Raw genomic sequence first — 23,899 nt, forward strand, 5'->3', positions numbered from 1 at the left:
AAAAAACAATAGATGTTAGTATGGATGCAGAGAAAAAAGAATGCTTATACACTGCTCATAGGACTGTAAATTAGTACAACCTCTATGGAAAACAGTATGGAGATTCCTGGAGGAACTAAAGGTAGACCTATCATTTAATCTAGTAATCCCTCTACTTCATATCTACTCAAAGGAAATGAAGTCATTTTACAAAGACATCTGCACCCAAATGTTTATCACAGCACAATTCACAATACCAAAGATATGAAATCAACCTAAGTGCCCATCAACAGATGAGAGGATAAAGAAAATGTGGTGTATATATATCTATATATAGAGATACACACACACACACACACACACACACACACACACACACACAGGAATACTATTCAGCCATAAAAAGGGATGAAATAATGTCTTTTTCAGCAACTTGGTTGGAACTGGAGTCTACTATCCTAAGTGAAGTGTCTCAGGAATGGAAAACCAAACACTACATGTTCTCATTTATAAGGGGGTGCTAAATGATGGGTACACACAGTTATAAACTGATATAATGGACATTAGAAACTAAGAAGGGAGGAGAGAGGGAGGGGGGTGAGGGATAAAAATTTACCTGTTGTGTACAAGGTACACTGTTTTGGTGACAGATACATTAAAAGCCCTGACTTCAGCATTATACAATTCACCCATGTAACAAAAAACACTTGTGTCCCCTTAATCTATTAAAATTTTTAAAATAAATAAAAATAAAATAATGTCTCCTAAAAAACAATCTATTTAGCTAATTTCCATTCATAAGAACATGCAATGTTGAGAAAGATGCATAAAAGAGAAAAAAAGGACAGATGTAATTTACTAATTTATATCTTCCAGACAGTGATAATCTCCTGGAGAGAGACTAACTTTTAATTAATTTATTTTTTTTACATATGGAATGCTTCACAAATTTCCATGTCACCCTTGAGCAGGGGCCATGCTACCATTCTATATATTAGTCCAATGTGTATATGTGCTGCCAAAGCTAGCATAGAGCCTAACATTTAGCTTTCACTCTCTGCTGTCGGTACTACTCTGGGGCTTACAGACTTGACCCACTGTCTCCCCTCTGCTCTCTGGATGGCATCATCATACGTGCAAGGAGAGGCTGCACCAGGGCTGCAGTGGCAATCCTGGTTCTGGCACCAGGCAAAGCTATCAGTCTTCCCTGTCTTGCCAGCCCCTCCTCCCACCGGATTCCCAATGGTAATCACATCCCAATAGTCAATGGTAATAACATGGCACAGACTTTTTTTCTTCTTTTTCCATAAATGTGATTCTCTATTTATGCTCTAGGAGATGTTTCAAATAAAGATATCAAAAATCATTTTTTAAAAATTGTTTTGCCATTCTTAAGTTTTGCTTTGGAGTTCAGAATGTACGGAGTTCAGAATGCCTCAGCTCTGCCCAGGTGCCGGGTACAGGGTGGCCTTTTCCAAGGCCTGCCCAAGGCCTGGAGGAATGAGGCCGAGAGAGAGAACACTCTGTTTTGTAATCAATCTCTTCCAACTCTGATTCAAAGTAATTTTATTGCTGTCACAGAACTGGGCCTGAAGACAGGGCATTAAAAGAGTTTTTTGATTCCCTTACCTTGGGTCAGTGCCGAAATGTTCATAAAAGGCCTCAGCTAAGATTAATTCCCTTTCGTTTTAAATATCTAGTGGTGTGGCCTCAGCTATTTCTCAAAGTCAGATTCTCATGGTCTGATGGTCTCTTTGTAGGTAAGATCCTGTCCGTGTCAGAAACTTCGGCTTTCATTTCCCCTTCCTTACTCATCCCAGCGTTTTCCACCTGAGGCTTTCCTCCTGTACTAAGTGAGCGTTCAATTTCCTGCATCTTATACAAGCACCAGCCCTGCTCTCTTTCCATGTGATCTCACAGTGGCATGGTCATGCTAACATGACCGAAGGATATGACAGTGTCAGCACTAGAGATAAAGGAAAAACTGAAATCAGAGTCGCGTCCAGCTTATATTATATTAACAATATGTTTGCAAAAACCAAAAGTTCCTTCCAACCAGTGTTTAGGATCAGTCTGCCTCCAGCTGGTTCTGGTACTTTGCAGCTACATGACCTCTCCGGGCCTCAGTTTCCTCATCTATCGAGTGAAGAGCACCATACCTCACCAGTGGGCTCCTGGGAGGGTAAGGGAGATTGCAGAGGCCGGCACACTGGCTCCCACATATAAAGGGTAATCGATACACCCATCTGAGCCCGGATTTGTCTAACACACTCTGCAGGCTTTTGTATAGCATCTTCTGTGTGGCATTGTTCTGGGCACAATGTGGCAGTCCCTACCCTTGGCGGTCATTCCTTCCTTTACTGCTGTCGGCTCCCCCTGCTGCAATGTGGTCTGGCCAGTTCTAGGGAGGTTACCCTGCAGCTTCTAAGCCAGTCCTCAGGGAGTGTGGGAGGAACATTCTGCCTTCTCCCCTTCTTCCTGGAACTGCTCTTTTTCTGGCTCTAACCATGTGGTTCCCATGGGAAATGCCTTTTTCTTGCATGGCCACAGCTGAACACTCTTGAGTGCAGCTTTCCAAACCAGAACACTTAGAGTCATTCCTGGAAACCTTTGGACCTGGATTTAAGAGACTGTCCTTCTCTCGTGGTGACAATTTGGGAAGGGGGCCTTAGAGCTGTCGGTGGCCAGGTTCCTGGCCGTGTGGACAAGGTCAGCATGCAGGAGTAGAGCATCATGCTAGCAGACAGACAGAGCTGAGAGATGAGTGACAGCCAGCATCCTGATGGTACTAGAGTCCTGGAGTAAAGATGTCCTCGGGTCCAGGTGTATGTCCACTCTTCCTGAAGTCTGGCTGTTCCACCTGCACCTTGCGGCACGAGCTTCTCCCATTGCTCCAGTTTGGGCTCTGTCCTTGTAACCAAGCAATGCCTACGAGGAGGGGCAAACCTGTTCATGCAGCTAGAATATGTCCCAAGAGAACCGCCCCCTCCGCCGCTTCCCTGGCCCACTCTGTAGGCCGGGCTCTGTGTCGACCCCTCTGTGCTCTTGCTGGTCTGTTGGCACATTCTGTCCAGCATCTCAGTCTGCCAATAAAATAATAATCATACCTGTTACTTGAGGGTCTCTGGCAGAGTAAGCATCTTACATCTATTATTGCTCTTTATGGTGCCAAATTACAATTTCAAAGGATAAAAATATGACTCGTGCACATATGAACATGTGCCAAGGGTTTTATTCAACTCGTTAATTAATAGGGAAACCAGTAAGATGTTAAAACTGGTTCAAATAAGAATTTGAATTATAGGCCGGGCGCGGTGGCTCTCGCCTGTAATCCTAGCACTCTGGGAGGCCGAGGCGGGTGGATTGCCCAAGCTCAGGAGTTTGAAACCAGCCTGAGCAAGAGCAAGACCCCGTCTCTACTAAAAAAATAGAAAGAAATTAATTGACCAACTGAAAATATATAGAAAAAATTAGCCGGGCATGGGGCACATGCCTGTAGTCCCAGCTACTCAGGAGGCTGAGGCAGGAGGAACAGTGGAGCCCAGAAGTTTGAGGTTGCTGTGAGCTAGGCTGACGCCACGGCACTCACTCTAGCCTGGGAAACAAATGAGACTCTGTCTCAAAATAAAAAAAGAATTTGAATTATAGAGACTTATATTCTCTATCAGACAAATTAATTGGCATTGCTAGGAACTGGAACTTTTTAACCATTAGTTTTCTATAACTTAATTTTTACCATTAGAAGGCTGTAAAAAAAAAAAAAAAAAGAGCATATTCAGCAGCTAGTCAATCAACTGTGCACATCACTGTGGAATCAGATGGCCCCAGAGGGTCCCCTGGACAATAGCCAGCACTCTGCTGAAATGACACCCAGTAATCTCTTCTGTCCAACCTATGGACAATTTTTTATGATGATTACAACAAATCTGCGGAAGAGAGATGACCATGCTCACTAAAATATCATCTTTATTTTAGAGACGGGGCTCTAAAATTTTAGACACTGAGGCTCATAGAAGTATGACATTCACTTTGTTCACATGATGACCAAATGACAGGTTGGGGTTCAGGTGCAGCTCTGACTCCAGACGCATAATCTAAAGCATCCGAGTAGGCTAGGGCCTAGGTACACTTCCTGGCTCATACAGCTCTATCTAGCGGAAAGCATCATTCATTCCTTCCTTCATTCATGCCTTTAACAGACATTGCTTTGATCCTGTGTACTAGGTGCTGTGATGAACTGCCGTCCTCACTCAACCAGCCCAAGACCACCAGGAACAAGCCTAGTCTGACGACAAAGCCGTGTTCATTGACACACTGCAGAGAGACACCTTACACCAGAAGAACCGTAAGGTATTTTCCACAAACAAAGGAAAAGAGACTTAAAGAATTGGGGTTGGAGGGAAGGAGATTGAGTTTAGGTGAAATGTAAAACAAGGTAGTATTTTGACAGATTTCAGAGCAAGACAAGGGCTGTGTGTAAAGGTATCGTCGTCGTCAGCCCTGGGCTGTGAAGTAGACCCAGGGACCCAGTTCCTTGGAAATGCTAAGGTCACTATCGATAGCTGTGGCACGCTGTGTCCAGAAAAGCTCAGCATCCGGGATGTAAATCGAGGCTGCTTCTCTGTGCCAGCGACTTAGCTCTCCAGGCAAGCGTGGGGTGTTCCACTCTTTATTAACATAATTTCAAACAGCAACGTTTCTGATAGTCTAGGATTTTAGAGAAAAAATGTTTCTCAGTGAGTAATAAAGCAGTACTCACTCCAAGAAGGGAGTTTTTGCGACCCTTTATTGCATGCCTTTGGGGAAAATATTATTTATTACTAACTTTGTAGCTGACCTTACCTTTTATTCCAGCCTGATGAATGGCCAGCAGAGTTTGATGGTCTAAGCTAATTTTTTTTTTTTTTTTAGAGACAGTCTTGCTTTGTTGCCTAGGCTAGAGTGAGTGCCGTGGCATCAGCCTAGCTCACAGCAACCTCAAACTCCTGGGCTCAAGCGATCCTCCTGCCTCAGCCTCCCGAGTAGCTGGGACTACAGGCATGCGCCACCATGCTCGGCTAATTTTTTTTTTCTATATATATTAGTTAGCCAATTAATTTCTTTCTATTTTTAGTAGAGACGGGGTCTTGCTCTTGCTCAGGCTGGTTTCGAACTCCTGACCTCGAGCAATCCACCCGTCTCCGACGCCCGGCCTCTAAGCTAATTTTTACTTTCTGTGCCTCAGTGGGGGTGACAGACCATGAGGTCATTGCAACACAGTGTGAGAAGCAGCTCTGATGAGGGTTTGACTTAGACTTAACTTTTTTTTTTTGAGACAGAGTCTTGCTCTGTTGCTCAGGCTCCAGTGCCGTGGTGTCAGCCTAGCTCACAGCAACCTCAATCTCCTGGGCTCAAGGGATCCTCCTACCTCAGCCTCCCGAGTAGCTGGGACTACAGGCATGTGCCACCATGCCCGGCTAATTTTTTTTCTATATAATTTTAGTTGTCCAGCTAATTTCTTTCTATTTGTAGTAAAGACGGGGGTCTCTCTCTTGCTCAGGCTGGTCTCGAACTCCTGAGCTCAAACGATCTGCCCGCCTCGGCCTCCCAGAGTGCTAGGATTACAGGCGTGAGCCACCGCGTCTGGCCTCCATGCTGAGTTTCACACAAGGACAATGAGACCCCAGAAATAGCATTGCCATGAAAAAACAGGTTGCTTTCCAAAGGGAGAACCAGCTACAGCAATGGGTTGTATTATTCAAGGTTCCCTTCACAATGTGGCCCAGCCCGATACGGAGCAGGGGACATGGAGGTCAGCCCCCAGGGCCCAGAGCACGTGGAGCAGGGAGAACAGTGGACCTGGAGGGACAAAGTAGAAAGTTCTAGCACGAGGGTTAATGCTAAGAGCTCTTTCTGACCTGCGCACCCTGCCTGGCACAGAAGTTGTTCTCTGCAAAACAACTTCCGAGTGTGGGGAAGTGAGACCAAAGGAGTTGTCACTTGTGCCACAGCAGGGAACAGCAGACTCTAGGATTGCGGACCTGGTCTCTCCAACAAACTGCCACCTCTGGAGACAGGTGCTTGAAACCATGCTTAAGTCATTTACTTGCTGAGTTTTAATTGTAATGATAGTATTTAAAATCATTTCTTGTTGAATTTAAAAAATGAAAAGAGAGTGCCCACGGTCACACCCCTCACTAGAGGAGCAGATCGTGTTACTTAAGGTGTAAAGAGCCAAGTCTGGCGCCCAGAGCAGGTCAGCAGGGACTTGACTGCCAGGTGTAGACTTTGTCCTGAGGCAGAGCCCCAAGCATGACACACACGGTGGCCCCAAGCACGGAGCAGCACATTGTTCCGCCTGCTTTAGCTGGATTGTTGCCAGGGTAGACTAACCCCTGCCCTCTCACTTACAAGACCAGGAGGGTTGCATTTGATTCCATTGTCACCTGACTGCCTTGGCCAGGTAGAGAAGACAACTGGTTTCCTGTGTAGCTGTCGTGGAAAAAAAAAAAAAAAAAAAAAAAAAAAAAAAAAAAAAAAAGAAGACAACTGGCGAACACTGGGAACCGAGAGGACAAGGCAAGGAGCCGGTAAGAAGAGACAGAAAACAGGGACCAAAGACAGTGCTTGCCTTTCAGTTTTGAGCCTTGAAAGTATGCAGAAGGAGAACTAGAAAATCTTGTTTCTAGGCACCACGATCTTTAGTCCTTCCACATATTTTCTGAGCTTTGGAGGAACGTATAAATTGGTTTCCAAAAATGTTCTGCATTTTTCATTCAACAAAACTATTGAGCACCTGCTCCATGTCAGGTACCAGGAGGACAATGAGGAAACAAGCTCGGGTGCTGCCCTGAGGCCCCCGAAGCCTAGCAGAGCAGCAGACACTTAAGAGTGCACACTGAGGCCAGGCGCAGTGGCTCACGCCTGTAATCCTAGCACTCTGGGAGGCCGAGGCGGGAGGATCCCTCGAGGTCAGGAGTTCGATACCAGCCTGAGCAAGAGCAAGACCCTGGCTCTACTATAAATAGAAAGAAATTAATTGGCCAAATAAAAATATATAGAGGCCGGGCACAGTGGCTCACGCCTGTAATCCTAGCACTCTGGGAGGCCGAGGTGGGTGGATTGCTTGAGGTCAGGAGTTCGAAACCAGCCTGAACAAGAGTGAGACCCTGTCTCTACTAAAAATAGAAAGAAATTAATTGGTCAACTAAAAATATGTAGAAAAAATCAGCCAGGCATGGTGGCGCATGCCTGTAGTCCCAGCTACTTGGGAGGCTGAGGCAGGAGGATCGCTTGAGCCCAGGAGTTTAAGGATGCTGTGGTTGCTAAGCTGACGCCATGGCACTCTAGCCCAGGCAACAGAATGAGACTCTGTCTCAAAAATAAATAAATAAATAAATAAATAAATAAATAAATAAATATATATATGCACACAAAAGCGATATCATGCCATAGATCTTTTTTTTAATCCAACCCTCAAGTGGAATGAGAAGGTCTTAATCTGCTTCTTATTTCTTTCACTCAACTCTAATTTTAAGATCCACCCATGATGTGCATGCATGTCTAGTTCATAGCACCCAATTGCTGGCAAGGATTCCACACTTGCAGCTGTTCCATAGCTCTTCTCCGTTCCCCTAGGGATACACGCTCAGACGCCCCCAACTGTGCCTCCCCCACATAAATGCTGAGATGAACATCCGTGGACCTGTCCTAACGGACTATGGGCAAGTTTCTCTGGAACATTTAGCCAGGAGTGACATCGCTAAGTACTGGCCGACTGCTCTCCAGATACTCGGTGCTATCTGACTTGCTACTCTAATGTTTTCCCATCGAGTGGCTGTTAAGCCGTATCTTGATTTTTTGGGTTTTTCTTTTTTTCAAGACAAAGTCTCACCCTGTTGCCCAGGCTAGAGTGCCATGGCGTCAGCCTAGCTCACAGCAACCTCAAACTCCTGGGCTCAAGCAATCCTGCTGCCTCAGCCTCCCGAGTAGCTGGGACCACAGGCATGCGCCACCATGCCTGGCTAATTTTTTGTATATATATTAGTTGGCCAATTAATTTCTTTCTATTTATAGTAGAGACGGGGTCTCGTTCTTGCTCAGGCTGGTTTCGAACTCCTGACCTCAAGCAATCCGCCCGCCTCGGCCTCCCGGAGTGCTAGGATTACAGGCGTGAACCACTGCGCCCAGCCTCATGAGTCCAAGGTTCTTAACAGCTCTTCCTTTCTGCCTCCATACTGTGCTTAGTAGACTGCACAGAGCCCTGGAAAGTACACTAAACTGGAACATGAGAGACCAGGTTTTATTCTTGATTGTGTTACCAACAAGCTGCGTGACATCAGGTAAGTCATTTCACTTCTCTGAGCTTCAGTGTTGTCATTTGCCTAAAAAGAGAATTTGGTGGCCAGGCGCAGTGGCTCACACCTGTAATCCCAGAATTTTGGGAGGCCAAGGCAGGAGGATCGCTTGAGACCAGGAATTTGAGACCAGCCTGAGCAACACAGTGAGACCTCATCTCTACAAAAAACTTAAAAATTATCCAGGTGTGGTGGCGCATGCCTGTAGTCCCAGCTACTCAGGAGGCTGAGGTAGCAGGATCCCTTGAGCCCAGAAGTTGGAAGTTACAGTGAGCTTTGATCACAGCACTGCACTCTAGACCGGGTGACAGAGTGAGACCCTGTCTCAAAAAAGAATTTGGAGGCCGGGCGTGGTGGCTCACGCCTGTAATCCTAGCACTTTGGGAGGCCGAGGCGGGCGGATTGCTCAAGGTCTGGAGTTCGAAACCAGCCTGAGCGAGACCCCGTCTCTACCAAAAATAGAAATAAATTAATTGACGAACTAAAAATATATATACAAAAAATTAGCCGGGCATGGTGGCGCATGCCTGTAGTCCCAGCTACTCGGGAGGCTGAGGCAGGAGGATCGCTGAGCCCTGGAGATTGAGGTTGCTGTGAGCCAGGCTGACGCCACGGCACTCACTCTAGCCTGGGCAACAAAGTGAGACTGTGTCTCAAAAAAAAAAAAAGGGCGACTTCCGGGGCCCCTGCTCTTGGGGCCCCAGAACCTCGTCCACAAAAATAAAAAAATAAAAAAATAAAAAATAAAAAAAAAAAATAAAAAAAAAAGAATTTGGAATAGATCACTTCTAATTCTTTTGGCTCTAAGTTTCTATAATCCCAGGTGAATGTTGAGCAATCATATTGTGTCACTATACTTAAATAAAATTTCAAAATTATGAAATAATTACAGGCTCTTAAAAGATAAGTTAAAATAAACTTTCTTTAAAGATTGTTAAAATAAACTATTATGGTAATGAAGTTTGATCCCCACACTACAGAAATCCGCTTTGTACAAGGATTGGTGCACTAATAGATGAACAGTGGGAACACAGATGAGAGGGAATGTTCCGTGATCTCAGACACGTGTTTACTCTCCTGCTTCAGTCTGCTTTTTGATTGGATGGAGACGATTCTAATACCTGTATGTTTGCCTTAAGAAGACGCCTTGCAGATATTGAAATAGATGAAAAACCAAAGAATAGATGGGAAACCACATTGGGAAAAAAAGTTTACAATAAAAATGCCATAAAAATGCAAGATACTATCATTTAGGAGAACTTTTTCATCCCTGGAACTTTCATCAGACTCTAAATTTCATCAGTGGCTGAATTTAGAGGCTGGTCCACTGTATGCATCACACACACACACACACACACACACACACACTCACACACACGTTTCCTGTATGATCACATTGGAAATAATTGAACCAAAGAACTGAGTAGTGAAAAGATGAGAACACGAAATGAAAAAATAAAAATTGGTGGGCACAAGGAAAAAAAAACGGTTCACAAGTGAGCAAAGAGGAAAATGAGAGGAAGAAGAAAAGGGGGCAGAAATGGAAAAAAGAGAGAAAAAGGTAATTTCTGAGATTGTAATCTCCACTGAGGGCCTGAGCCATTCTTAATTTTGGTGTGCAATCATCAGCACATTCCAATTTTAGAACGTCATCCCTCAATTCCCTTGAACTGAATTTTGCAAACTGAGCCCTCCAAAATCCAGTTGTTTGAGAAACAAGGGCAGGCGTCCTCAAACTACGGCCTGCCGGCCACGTGCGGGCCGCCTAGCACATTTATCCGGCCCTCCGGGTGTTTTTGCTGTCGCTGCCTGTCCTGCTTAGCAGCCGACTCATCCCGGGCCCACAGTGCGCACTCTCCAACGGTCTGAGGGACAGTGAACTGGTCCCCTGTTTAAAAAGTTTGAGGATCCCTGAACAAGGGTATGGGGAGGCAAGGGACATTGTTTAGCCAAGTCTGAAGTTGTTGTCCTGTTCAGCCACCAGGGGGTGGTACATTCCATTCCATTATTCAACAAGCATACTTGGGGAAGGTTACCAAGTGCAGGGTGCCCTAGAGCCTACCCCACGAATAAGGCTCCATTCCTTACATTCAAGTATAATCAGTAACATATTTGTACAAATGATTATGATTCAAGAAGACATTAACTATGAAGTCACATTTGAACTAAGTCCTTCAGGCTGGGTGGTAATTCAAAATAAGCAGAGATAAGTGTGGGAAGAAGGTTCTACAGAGAGGAGCATGTTTGGAAAGAAAGATTAGTGCTAAAGATCCAGTCAGCTTCACATTTATAAGTTGGATGAGAAAGTATCTTCTTAACTCTGTGTTTTCATATGTTCAACACCCACAGACCATTAGGAGATGGGTCTCACATGTAAATAAATAGAAGTCAGTTTTTTGAAAAGATCCCAAACAAATTTTTAATGCAATTATTAAAAACTACTTACAAGTGTTTCTTGTCAATGCAAAGAGTGAAACTGTTTGCAGTCTTTCATCACGTTAACTCTTCTGGGCTCCATGATCAACAGCTTCAATTATAGTCTGGTTCTTCATCGAGCTAGTTTCCTTTTTTTTTTGAGACAGAGTCTTGCTTTATTGCCCAGGCTAGAGTGAGTGCCGTGGCGTCAGCCTAGCTCACAGCAACCTCAAACTCCTGGGCTCAAGCAATCCTCCTGCCTCAGCCTCCCAAGTATCTGGGACTACAGCCATGCGCCACCATGCCCAGCTAATTTTTTCTATATCTATTAGTTGGCCAATTAATTTCTTTCTATTTATAGTAGAGACGGGGTGTTGCTCTTGCTCAGGCTGGTCTCAAACTCCTGACTTCAAGCAATCCTCCCGGCTCGGCCTCCCAGAGTGCTAGGATTACAGGCATGAGCCACCGCGCCTGGCCTAGTTTCCTTTCTTATTCTTTATTTCTACTAAACTGGAACATACAGTTATAGGTCTCTGGCTGTGGTGGCAAGGACCTCACTCCTGATGGGTGGCTGCAGGTATTTGGCTCAAATATGAACCCTGAAGTTACAGAGGGATTTCTCGCCACTCACAGTGCTCTATGGAAGCCAGGTCAATGAGTCTATCGAGTTAAACACCAGAAATCGAGACGCTTAATTAGCTTTTTGGAAACAACTGGTTCTGATGGTGAATCTTCATAGTTTGTTGCAGCATTTGTGTTTTATTTTTTGTTTTTGTTACTTTTTACAGCTCTGTTAAGGTGTAATCTGTATACCATAAAATTTGTTCTTTGTAAGTATATAATTAATGACTTTTAGTAAATGTATAAAGTGCAATTTTATTTTATTTTATAATTATTATTTTTTTGAGACAAGGTTTTCACTCTGCTGCCTGGGTTGGAGTGCTCCATCATAGCTCACTGCAGCCTCGAACTCTTGGTCTCAAGTGATCCTCCTGCCTCAGCCTCCCAAGTAGCTGAGATTACAGGCGTGAGCCAAGGCACCTGGCCCACATTCCAATTTTAAAACCACCCCCACCCCCAATTTCCTTTAGCTTGTTTGCAGACAGCCCCTACTCCCACTCTTAGCTCCAGGTTTCTGCTGATCTGCTTTCTGTCTTTCTATATCTCTCTACATTTGGCTTTTCTAGACATTTCATGTAAATCGAATCATATCATATGTAGTCTTATGCATTTAGCTTTTTTCACTTAGCATAATGTTTTCAAGTTTCATCTATGTTGTAGCACATGTCAGTCCTATATCATTCCTTTCTACTGCTGAATAGAATTCTACTATATGGATGTACTACATTTTTATTTCTTTAAGGCCACTGAAGTGAAGCAGTGGGAGTGAAGAAGGAACAAAGGAATCTGCAACTGGTTGTAATCAATTAGTTGTAAATACCACTGCACTGGGACCAGCCAGATAGACTACATTTTTTTCATCGATTCACTAATTGGTGGACATTTGGATTGTTTCTAGATTTGTAATAATGCTGCTATGAGTAATTACATACAAGTCTTTGTGATGTGAAAGACAAAATGCTTTGGACAATTAAGGAGATGATTTCATTCAGGGTGTAATACAGCATTCATGAATGAGAAACGTCTCTAAGAAAAGGGAGAGCACCTGGGGTTTTATAGGGGTAGGAAACAGGAGAGTCATCTGTAAGTCCTACAGGAGCATGAGGAATGCTGGAAGGATACATGCCAGAGCAAGGTGATCGTGTTAGACTGCTTGGGCTGCTGCCACAGCAGAATTCCACAGGCTGGGGGCTTAAACAACAGGAATTTATTTTCTCATAGTTCCGGAGGCTGGAAGCCTAAGGTCAAGGTGTCACAAGGTTGTTTCTCCTGAGGAGTCTCTATTTGGCTCACAGCAGCTGCTTCTCTCTGTGTCACCATGTGGCCTGTCCTCTGTGTGGCAATATTCCTGGTGTTGCTACCTCCTCTGAAAGACAACCAATCCCATTGGACTAGAGTCCTGTCCTGATGACTTCATTTAATCTTTTTTAAATTTTGGGTTTTTGGGCCAGGTGTGGTGACTCACGCCTGTAATCCTAGCACTTTGGGAGGCCAAGGAGGGAGGATTGCTTGAGCTCAGGAGTTTGAGACCAGCCTGAGCAAAAGAGCAAGACCCCATCTCTACTATAAGTAGAAAGAAATTAGCCAAACAACTAAAACTAGAAAAAATTAGCCGGGCATGATGGCACATGCCTGTAGTCCCAGCTACTCGGGAGGCTGAGGCAGAAGGATTGCTTAAGCCCAGGAGTTTGAGGTTGCTGTGAGCTAGGCTGATGCCACGGCACTCTAGCCTAGGCAACAGAGTAAGACTCTTGTCTCAAAAAAAAAAAAAAGTTTTTAATTTTAATGAACTCAAATTTATCTCTTTTTTTCTCATGTTGCTCATGTTTTTAATGTGATATCTAAGCACTCTTTGCCTAACTCAAGAATACAAAGATTTCCTCCTATATTTTCTCCTAAAAATGCTATAATTTTAGCTCTTTGATTTAAGTCTATGATAAACTTTGAGTTAATTTTTATGTGTGTTATAAGGTAGGGACCTAAGTTGGACTTACTTTGTCTTTTGTTTTATATCTGGATATCTAGTTGTCCCAGCACCATTTGTTCAAAAGACTATGTTTCCCCCATTAAATTGCCTTAGAACCTCTGTGCAAAATCAGTTTAACATAAATACAAGATTAATTTCTGCACTCACAATCCTTCTTCGTTGCCTTAAAAAAGTCCCCCCTTATCTGGGGGGATACATTCCAAGACCCCCAGTGGATGCCTGAAACTGCAGGTAGTACTGAACCCTATATATGCTATGTTTTTTCCTATACCCACATACCTATGATAAAGTTCAATTTATAAATTAGGCACAGTAAGGGATTAACAACAATAACTAATAATAAAATAGGGCTTGGCATGGGTGGTGCACACATAAAATCCCAACACTTTGGAGGGTTGACAGAGGAGGATCACTTCAGGCCAGAAGTTTGACCAGCTTGGGCAAAATAAGGAGATCTCGTCTCTATAAAAACTTTAAAAGTTAGCTAGGTGTGGTGGCATGTGCCTGTAGTACCAGCCACTCAAGAGGCTGAGCACAGGAGTCCAAGGTTATAGTGAGCCTCATGATTGCACCACTGCGCTTCAGCCTGGGCAACAGAGCAAGATCCTGTCTCTAAAAATAATAATAAGATGAAGAACATTATAAGAATATATTAAAAGTTATTTAATATTTAAACGTTTTGAATTGTTTATTTCTGGAATTTTCCATTTAATATATTCAGACCATGGTTGACTGTGGGTAACTGAACATGTGGAAAGCCAAAACCTCAGATAAGGGCAGACTACTGAATATGCCTAGCCTTAAACCAATACCCTAATACTACACTGTCTTGATTACTGTAGCTTAAATACCAAGTTTTGAAACTGAATAGTCTAAGTTCTCCAATGTTGTTCTTTCTTCTCCAAATTGTTTTGACTCTGCAAGGTCCTTTGTGTTATACTTCTATACAAATTTTATGATCAGCTTATCAGTTTCTATAAAAACTAGCCTGCTGGAATTCTGATAAAAATTGTGTTGATTCTAAATCAATTTTGGGAAAATTGCCATTTTACAAAGTTGAGTCTTCCAACCCATGAGCATATAATATCTCTTTATTTATATCTTCTTTGATTTCTCTCAGCAATGTTTTGATGTTTTTTGTATATATATCCAGCATTAATTTTGATAAATTTATTCCTAAGTATTTTGTTCCTTTTGATTTTATTATGAATGGAATTGTTTTCTTAATTTTATCTTTGGATAGTTTGTTGCTAGACATGGAAATATAATTAACTTTGTGTATTGCTATTATCTCCTGCAACATTACTATTTTATTGGTTCCAGATTTTTTGTGGGTGCATTCCTTTGAATTTTGTACATAAAGGATTATGTAATTTGTGAATTTAAAAAGTCTTATTTTTTCATTTGCAATGGATGCTTTTTTTTTTTTTTTGAGATAGAGTCTCACTCTGTTGCCCAGGCTAGAGTGCCATGGTGTCAGCCTAGCTCACAGCAACCTCAAATTCCTGGGCTCAAACAATCCTTCTGCCTACAGGTATGTGCCACCATGCCCGCCTAATTTTTTCTATATATATTAGTTGGCCAATTAATTTCTTTCTATTTTTAGTAGAGAAGGGGGTATCACTCTTGCTGAGGCTCCTAACCTTGAGCGATCCTCCTGCCTCGGCCTCCCAGAGTGCTAGGATTACAGGCATGAGCCACAGCACCGGGCTGGATGTCTTTTTTTTTTTTTTTTGAGACAGAGTCTCGCTTTGTTGTCCAGGCCAGAGTGAGTGCCGTGGCGTCAGCCTAGCTCACAGCAACCTCAAACTCCTGGGCTCGAGTGATCCTTCTGCCTCAGCCTCCCGAGTAGCTGGGACTACAGGCATGCGCCACCATGCCCGGCTAATTTTTTATATATATATCAGTTGGCCAATTAATTTCTTTCGATTTATAGTAGAGACGGGGTCTCGCTCTTGCTCAGGCTGGTTTTGAACTCCTGACCTTGAGCAATCCGCCCGCCTCGGCCTCCCAAGAGCTAGGATTACAGGCGTGAGCCACAGCGCCCGGCCTTTTTTTTTTTTTTTTTTTTTTTGAGACAGAGTCTCGCTTTTGTTGCCCAGGCTAGAGTGAGTGCCGTGGCGTCAGCCTAGCTCACAGCAACCTCAAACTCCTGGGCTCGAGCGATCCTTCTGCCTCAGCCTCCCTGGTAGCTGGGACTACAGGCATGTGCCACCATGCCCGGCTAATTTTTTTATATATATATCAGTTGGCCAATTGATTTCTTTCTATTTATAGTAGAGACGGGGTCTCGCTCTTGCTCAGGCTGGTTTTGAACTCCTGACCTTGAGCAATCCGCCCGCCTCGGCCTCCCAAGAGCTAGGATTACAGGCGTGAGCCACAGCGCCCGGCCTGGATGTCTTTTTTAATTTACTTATTTATTTGGCCTTATTATACTAGCTAGAACCTCTAGTCTAGTCCTGAACAGAAGGGGTGAGAGTAGACAGTCTCACTTTGTTCACAATCTTAGGAGGAAAGTATTGAGTCCTGCACCATGAACTATGATATTAGCCATAGGTCATTTGTAGATGTCCATTATCAGATTAAGGAAGTGCCCTTCTGTCTTGTTTGGTGAAGGTTTTTATCAGGAATTGGCACTGCATTTTGTCAAATGGTTTTTCTCCATCTATGGAGATGATCATATAGGTTTTGACTTTTATTCTATTAACATGTTATATCAGGCCAGGCGTGGTGGCTCATGCCTATAATCCTAGCACTCTGGGAAGCTGAGGCGGGCAGATTGTTCAAGGTTAGGTGTTCGAAACCAGCCTGAGCGAGACCCCATCTCTACTAAAAATAGAAAGAAATTAATTGACCAGCTAAAAAAAAAAATATATATATATATATATATATATATATATATATACAAAAAAAATTTGCCGGGCATAGTGGCGCATACCTGTAGTCCCAGCTACTCAGGAGGCTGAGACGGTAGGATTGCTTGAGCCCAGGTTGAGGGCTGTGAGCTAGGCTGATGCCACAGCACTCACTCTAGCCTGGGCAACAAAGCAAGACTCTGTCTCAAAAAAAAAAAAAAGAAAAAGAAAAAAATATGTTATATCGGCCGGGCGCGGTGGCTCACGCCTGTAATCCTAGCACTCTGGGAGGCCGAGGCGGGCGGATTGCTCAAGGTCAGGAGTTCAAACCCAGCCTGAGCGAGACCCCATCTCTACCATAAAAATAGAAAGAAATTAATTGGCCAACTAATATATATATATATATATATATATATATAAATCAGCCGGGCATGGTGGCTTGTGCCTGTAGTCCCAGCTACTTGGGAGGCTGAGGCAGCAGGATTGCTTGAGCCCAGGAGTTTGAGGTTGCTGTGAGCTAGGCTGATGCCACGGCACTCACTCTAGCCTAGGCAAGAAAGCGAGACTCTGTCTCAAAAAAAAAAAAAAAAAAAAATATGTTATATCATAGACACACAAAAGACAAGTACAATATAAAAAAATAAAATGAAATAAAATATGTTATATCACATTAATTGATTTTGGAGTGTTAATTCAACCTTGCATTTCTGGGATACAAGATATACTTGGGATATACTTGGTCATGACATATAATACTTTTTTGTGTTGCTGGCTTTGGTTTGATAATATTTTATTAAGGATTTTTAGGCCCATGTTCATGAGAAATATTGGTCTGTAGTTCTCTTTTCTTATGATGTCTTCATCTGGCTCTGGTATCATTGTAGTGTTGCCCTCATTGAGTTAGTTGGGAAGTATTCCCTCCTCTTCTGCTTTCTGAAAGAAATTGTAAAGTATTAGTATGAGTTCTTTAAATGTTTGATGGCATTCACTAGGGAAGCCATCTTGGCATGGGCATTTCTTTGTGGGAAGATTTCTAATTATTAATTCAATTTCTTTACTTATTGTAGGTCTAGTCAGATTCTCTATTTTTTTCCTCAAGCCAGTAATATGCATCTTTCTAGGAATTTACCCATTTCGTCTGTTGTCTAATTTCTTGGCATATTGTTGTTCATAAAATTCCCTTACAATCCTTTTTATTTCTATAGGGTCCGTAGTAATGTCCTATCTTTCGTTCCTGGTTTTGTGTCCCTTTTTTCTTGGTCACCCTAGCAGAGCCATCAGGCCTTCTTGCGTCTCCTCTGTACACGCACAGACCCCATGATCCAGGGATATGAGGGTGGCTGGGCCTGCCCTGGTCTTTGCTATGCCTACCAGTCTCTGGTTAACATACCATATATGGAGCTATAATATTTTCCAAGGAATTCCTTTTCTCCGTAACACAGCTGGAGGTCTATTCATTTCAACTTAGAACCCAGACTCATATGATTGCAATGGTATCAAAAGGAACTGCCAAAGGAACTATATGGTTCCTTTTTTCTTTTTTTCTTTTTTTTTTTTTTTTTTAACGTAACATCAAGATTTTATTGTCTTCATAATAAACAAAAGACGCTTAGAACTGGATCACTTGGCCCTTTCTCTTCTTATCTCCTCCCAGTTCAAAATGCTTGCATCTCTTAATAGCCAGCATTCTCTTAGATCTGCAGTTGGGCTCGACACACTCAAGCCTCAGCACAATTTTCTTTGTAGTTTTAGCCTTTTTCCGGAAAATCGGCTTAGTCTGCCCACCATAGCCACTCTGCTTCCTATCATAACGCCGCTTTCCCTGGGCATACAGAGAATCCTTGCCCTTCTTGTACTGTGTCACTTTGTGGGGTTGGTGCTTGCCACATTTCTTACAGAAAGTCCGACGGGTTCACCATGTTTGCGTGCGCGCTATAGGCCGGTTCCTTTTTTCTTCTTCCCTCCTCCTCCTCCTCTTCCTCCTTGTCTTTTTTTTTTTTTTTTTTTTCTTTTTTTGACACAGAGTCTCACTCTGTTGCCCAGGCTAGAGTGCCATGGTGTCAGCCTAGCTCACAGCAACCTCAAACTCCTGGGCTCAAACGATCCTGCTGCCTCAGCCTCCCAAGTAGCTGGGACTACAGGCATGCGTCACCATGCCCAACTGAGTTTTTCTATATATTTTTAGTTGGCCCATTAATTTCTTTCTATTTTTTTAGTAGAGATGGGGGTCTCGCTCTTGCTCAGGCTGGTTTTGAACTCTTGACCTTGAGTGATCTGCCCGCCTCGGCCTCCCAGAGTGCTAGGATTACAGCCCTGAGCCACTGTGTCAGGCCCTTTTTTCTTCTTCTTCTTCTTCTTCTATATGGTCCTAAAAGAACTCCATGTGTATATTATTACACATGGGTGCCTCCCACCACACACAGCAATGGTCATGAGAGAAAGACACACACAAAAAAACTTCTACCAATGAATATCTGCGTTACCTTTTGCCTAGTAAACACAGTTCTTGGGAAATGAGCAGACACACTAACGTCCCCTCCATTTCAAAACAGGGTGCCCACACAGCTGCATTCTGCAGGTGGTGAACAGCTTCTGCTATTTTTATCTGAGACAGCTCTAGGAGGAGGAAACAGGCATGGCACTGCAGTTCCCCACAGAGCCCATTTCAGCTTCCTCAGATAACACCCCTCAATCCTGGGCCAAAAATGTCTGCACCAGCGTCCACACAGATTTGCTAAATCGCCAGCCCCTCACCCTCGGGAAAGTCGGTTCTCATTCTCACAGAGAGTGTAACTTTGAGAACTGGAACACCAGCTTGATAGATTACAGCCATCGCCAGCTGAGGAGTTGTCTATTAATAAAAAGATATGTGTACAAGTACATGAACAGGCCTTTAAGAAAATAAAAATAAATAAAAATAAGAGAAAAAAAAATTTTAAGAAAAAAAATAAAAATATATAAAAAATAAAAAAGATATGTGAATTAATGCTATATATTGGCTAGAAAAAATTATGTATGAACATGATAAACTATGGATTGGAAGCTACAGATCAAGCTCATAAATGCTATAATAACTGAAGCGATGGTGCGGAGAAGGGGAGAGGGATGGGATAGAGGTGACAATTAGAGGGAATGTCGGGACAGACGGGGCACACGGGCTGAGTTCAAAGCTGGTTGAGCTGTCAGGGGTTTTCTTGCTGTTGGAAGAGTCTTCAATCAATCGCTATGTCAGTCGACACAGATGATCCTCTTTCTTCATCTGATGAAGATCAAGGATCCAAACGTATCCAAAAAGCTGAAGAGGCACCATTTGTCCCCATCGGAATGGCAGGTTTTGCAGCAATTGTTGCATATGGATCATATAAATTGAAGAGCAGGTGAAATACTCAGATGTCCCTTCAGCTACCTGATCCACGTGCTGCCCAAGGCTCTGTTGTGGAAGCAATGATTCTTGGTGTGGGCTATTCCATGTATCAGGAATTCTGGGCAAAACCTAAACCTTAGAAGGGAGAAGAGCTGCTGTCTTGGTCTTGGTCTTGTTGGAGGAGCTTGCTTTAGTTATTGAGGTTACCTATCTATGTCAAAAACAAATTATTTGAATGGGTTCAGACAATAATACAGTATTTTGAATATCGGCTTCCTTTCTTGCAGGCTTGATTTGCCTGGTGACCAAATTACTAGTGACTAGTTCACTAACTAGATCATTCATGGGACACAAGTTAACACAAAAAGAAACATGTCACCTAAATGCACTTGACTATGTTAAAATGTCTATCTTCTTAAACTGTTAAATGAAATTAGTTGTAAAAGGGGGAGGCAAAGGCAATACACGTAACCTTAACATTCGTACCCCCACAATATGCTGGAAAAAAACTAAAATAAAAATAATAAATAAAATAAATTCTAAAGAGGACAACAGGCCAACCCTGAAGTACTCCCAGTTTGCTGCAGAGCATCACATGTTTTGGATGTCACGGAGGAGTCCTGTTTACCCCAGTTAATTTAACTTTTTTCTGCCTGCCTGTAGACTGGTTGAGTACTTCCATTTTGGGTGTTAGGGACTGACCTTCCACAGCCCCACCGGACAGAAAAGCAGAGACATCGAAGATGCAATCACACAAGAGGAGGTTTATTTTCTGGCTAGCCAGGGTCCAAGCCCCAGAGCACCAACGCAGCGGCCACTCTCGCAGGCAAGGACCCCGACTGGAACAACGGCATGCCTTTTATCCCCATGGTGCACAAGCTGCGCACAAGCCGACTACGCATGGATCATGCGTTGACCTTTAAAATGATTGGTTGCCCACTATTGCCGTTTGAAATAATTGGCAGGTTGGTTGCCCTCTATTGCCTGATGGGCCAGTCACCCGTGCTCTAATGACCTCATCCCATAATTCCCCTTACAGCGGTACAGCAAGCAAGCAATGACCAGAAGCAAAGGTTTGCGGTTAGCTCATTGCCCCACCCAAGTAAATTCCCGACAATTGGAAGAATTCCTCTGCCCTTCCTCTGTCCTACAAATTCCTCTGCCCTACAGGGGACTGGTTGGCTCTTTTAGAACTCTTTTTAAAAAGTGCATGGAATATAATTTGTAAAGCCTTTCACAATTGGAAGTGTATGTGCATGTGTTTAAACCAAGCCTAGAAAGCTTACAACAGAGCTGCATAGTAGTGGTATTTATTTCAGAATCACAATTGTAAACATGAGGATGACTTAATTATAGATTCCAGTTTAGCTCTTTTGTAATTGCAAAATTATACTTTTGCTGCTGTTTAATATAACATATATAAGAATATTTAATATAACATATGTTCTAATATGAATAATTTTTAAATGTCACCTTGAAATAGAAATATGTATTTTCAGCACTAAAGCATGGGTAAATGGAGAACTTTTTAAGTATGTGCATTATGTTTTATTTTCTCTGTAAGAATTAGAAATGTTAAACTAAACAAATTGCCTATAATGGGAGTGATTAATGATTTACAAGAAAGCTGGTTTGGCCAGACATTATACACAAACCCTGATAGACTACAGAATACTTTATTATACTTGTGAAATTCTCTTATCTAATCTGAACTTACATTCCACTGTGATAACATAATATATGTATTATTGTTATTAAAGTAAGTGAACACATAAAAAAAGGGAATGTCAGCATTATCTGTAATATTTTATATTGGTTAATGAAAAGACTAGAAGCAAATAAGACATATTAACAGTTGTTAATTCTTGGTGTTGGAAATGATTGTTTGCTAAATTCTTTCATATATTTTCAGTATGTTTGGCTCAAAAATTGTTTTTAATGAATCAAAAAAATTGAATGTGTTCAGATTTCAAGCAAGAGGCATTTCTGCAAGAAATGGAGATGCCCCTTCATACTTCACAACTTAGCTTTCCTCACAGCGAGACAAGACCTTGAGCCTCTTCCTTCCTGACCTTTTTCTGATGGAGTAATGGGGAGACCGGAACAACCACCTCTGATCCATTCTCTTTGGTCTTTTGAAAATAACTAGCCTCTGTGTTCTGAAAGTCAGCTCAGCCTGGAAATGAGGAAAACAATGAGAGCTTCTTTCCTTGTTCAGGATGGCCTTAACGCTTCATTGGGTCCTCTCTTAAGATGGCATCTTTCAACCACCTCTCAGGCCAGAGCTTTCATGGCTTTTTCTTGGGGGAAAGGGAATACACAGGCTGGGCGTGGTGGCTCATGCCTGTAATCTAGCACTCCCGGAGGCCAAGGTGGGCGGATCGCTCAAGGTCAGGAGTTCAAGACCAGCCTGAGCAAGAGTGAGACCCCACCTCTACTAAAAAATAGAAAGACATTAATTGGCCAACTAAAAATATATAGAAAAAATTAGCGGAGCATGGTGGCGCATGCCTGTAGTCCTCGCTACTTGGGAGGCTGAGGCAGGGGGATCGCTTGAGCCCAGGAGTCTGAGGTTGCTGTGAGCTAGGCTGATGCCACAGCACTCTAGCCCAGGCAACAGAGTGAGATTCTGTCGAAAGAAAGAAAGAGGCCGGATGCGGTGGCTCACGGGCCTGTAATCCTAGCACTCTGGAGGCCAAGGCGGGCGGATTGCTCGAGGTCAGGAGTTCAAAACAAGCCTGAGCAAGAGAGAGATTCCGTCTCTACTATAAATAGAAAGAAATTAATTAGCCAACTAATATATAGAGAAAAAATTATCCGGGCATGGTGGCGCATACCTGTAGTCGCAGCTACTCAGGAGGCTGAGGCAGGAGGATTGCTTGAGCCCAGGAGTCTGAGATTGCTGTGAGCTAGGCTGACGCCACGGCACTCACTCTAGCCTGGGTAACAAAGCGAGAGTCTGTCTCAAAAAAAAAGAGAGAGAGAGAAAGAGAAAGAGAAAGAGAGAGAAAGAAAGAAAGAAAGAAAGAAAGAAAGAAAGAAAGAAAGAAAGAAAGAAAGAAAGAAAGAAAGAAAGAAAGAAAGAAAGAAAGGAGGGAGGGAGGGAGGGAGGGAGGGAGGGAGGGAGGGAGGGAGGGAGGAAGGAAGGAAGGAAGGAAGGAAGGAAGGAAGGAAGGAAGGAAGGAAGGAAGGAAGGAAGGGGAAGGGGAAAGGGAAGGGAAAGGGAAGGGAAGGGAAGGGAAGGGAAGGGAAGGGAAGGGAAGGGAAGGGAAGGGAAGGGAAGGGAAGGGAAGGGAAGGGCAGGGCCAGGCATACCCATATACTCTCTCACATACATAAATACTCACGTATATACATACATGTGTGTCAAGTTGGTCTTGATGGCAGGTGGATTATGTGTCACAGTCAAAATGTCTGGAAGCCACCAAGGAACTCAAACCTAACATGGCCAAAACAGAAATCTTAATTTCATTCAGTTTCTTCTCTCTAAACTTTCAAGACATTTCCTCCTGCATTTTCTCCATCTCGGGAAATGCTACCACCACCCGAGCCAATTACTTAATCCAAAGACCAGAAGGCACGTTGGCTTGCTTTCCCTCAACCTCTACAGCCCAGCCATCAATCACAGAATGGGTAATATCGGTGCACATCACAAGTATGAATTCGTAAAACTTGTGTTTTGGACAGACACACACACACAGAACATTGCAGTTTATTGTCTCCTTATCGATAGGTGTGAAGACCTACTCTGGATTTACTCGACATTCCATCAAGACCCCCCTCGTATGGCCCTTACCAGTTTTGACCTTATGTTTCAAGGATTGGAAAGCATGTTTTATCCTCCCTAATAATCTGAATCCTGGTTGGGGGAGGTTCCTTCCCTGTTTTAGCCTATATATAGCCCCTGCCCCCGACCCCGTAGAGCTGAGCCGAGCTCTTTAGAAAAAAGCTTGTGAGTAACAGCCTCTCTTCCTTGGACTGTAATGCTTCCATGAGCTCCCAGTGCTAAGGGCAAAAACCCTGGGGCCAGAAAAGCAAAAATTTAAGCCTAATTCTATTTTCCTGCCTCCCTTCCTTCTCTCCATCTTTCTTTTCTTTCTTCCTTGGAGAGTAGGAAGATTATGCTTTAGAAACTCTGCTTTCAGCTGGAATTGGGTGTGACAGGGCAGGGTCTTTGGCTCCAACATGACACCTGCCATTGGGTGGTCCACTAAACTGGGCTGCAGAGGACAAACGTGCACACTTGGGCATGAGCAAGGTGAAAGAAGGCGACTGTGTTCACTGGGCACAAGAAGTTTGTCAAGGCCGGGCACATTGGCTCACGCCTGTAATCCTAGCACTC

The 23,899-nt window shown here is 43.2% G+C and overlaps 1 protein-coding gene, 1 non-coding gene and 1 pseudogene across 2 annotated transcripts; 1 reads left to right on the forward strand and 2 right to left on the reverse strand.

Annotated features, from left to right (window-relative positions):
- Positions 1–905: 905 nt before the first annotated feature.
- Positions 906–1,008, reverse strand: LOC142875179 (U6 spliceosomal RNA). Its single transcript, XR_012922632.1, has one exon. It is a non-coding gene; the product is annotated as a U6 spliceosomal RNA (small nuclear RNA).
- Positions 1,009–17,730: 16,722 nt separating this feature from the next.
- LOC142870554 (large ribosomal subunit protein eL42-like) lies at positions 17,731–18,102 on the reverse strand (the record flags this gene model as incomplete). Its single annotated transcript, XM_076001463.1, has 1 exon — positions 17,731–18,102. A coding segment is annotated over one exon (300 nt), but the record flags the coding sequence as incomplete, so codon positions are not given.
- A 1,316-nt stretch (positions 18,103–19,418) lies between these two features.
- LOC105873903 (HIG1 domain family member 1A, mitochondrial pseudogene) lies at positions 19,419–19,697 on the forward strand (annotated as a pseudogene).
- The last annotated feature ends 4,202 nt before the right edge of the window (positions 19,698–23,899 follow it).

This window comes from Microcebus murinus, chromosome 1 (genome assembly GCF_040939455.1).
Source record: "Microcebus murinus isolate Inina chromosome 1, M.murinus_Inina_mat1.0, whole genome shotgun sequence".
Lineage (NCBI taxonomy): Eukaryota > Metazoa > Chordata > Mammalia > Primates > Cheirogaleidae > Microcebus > Microcebus murinus.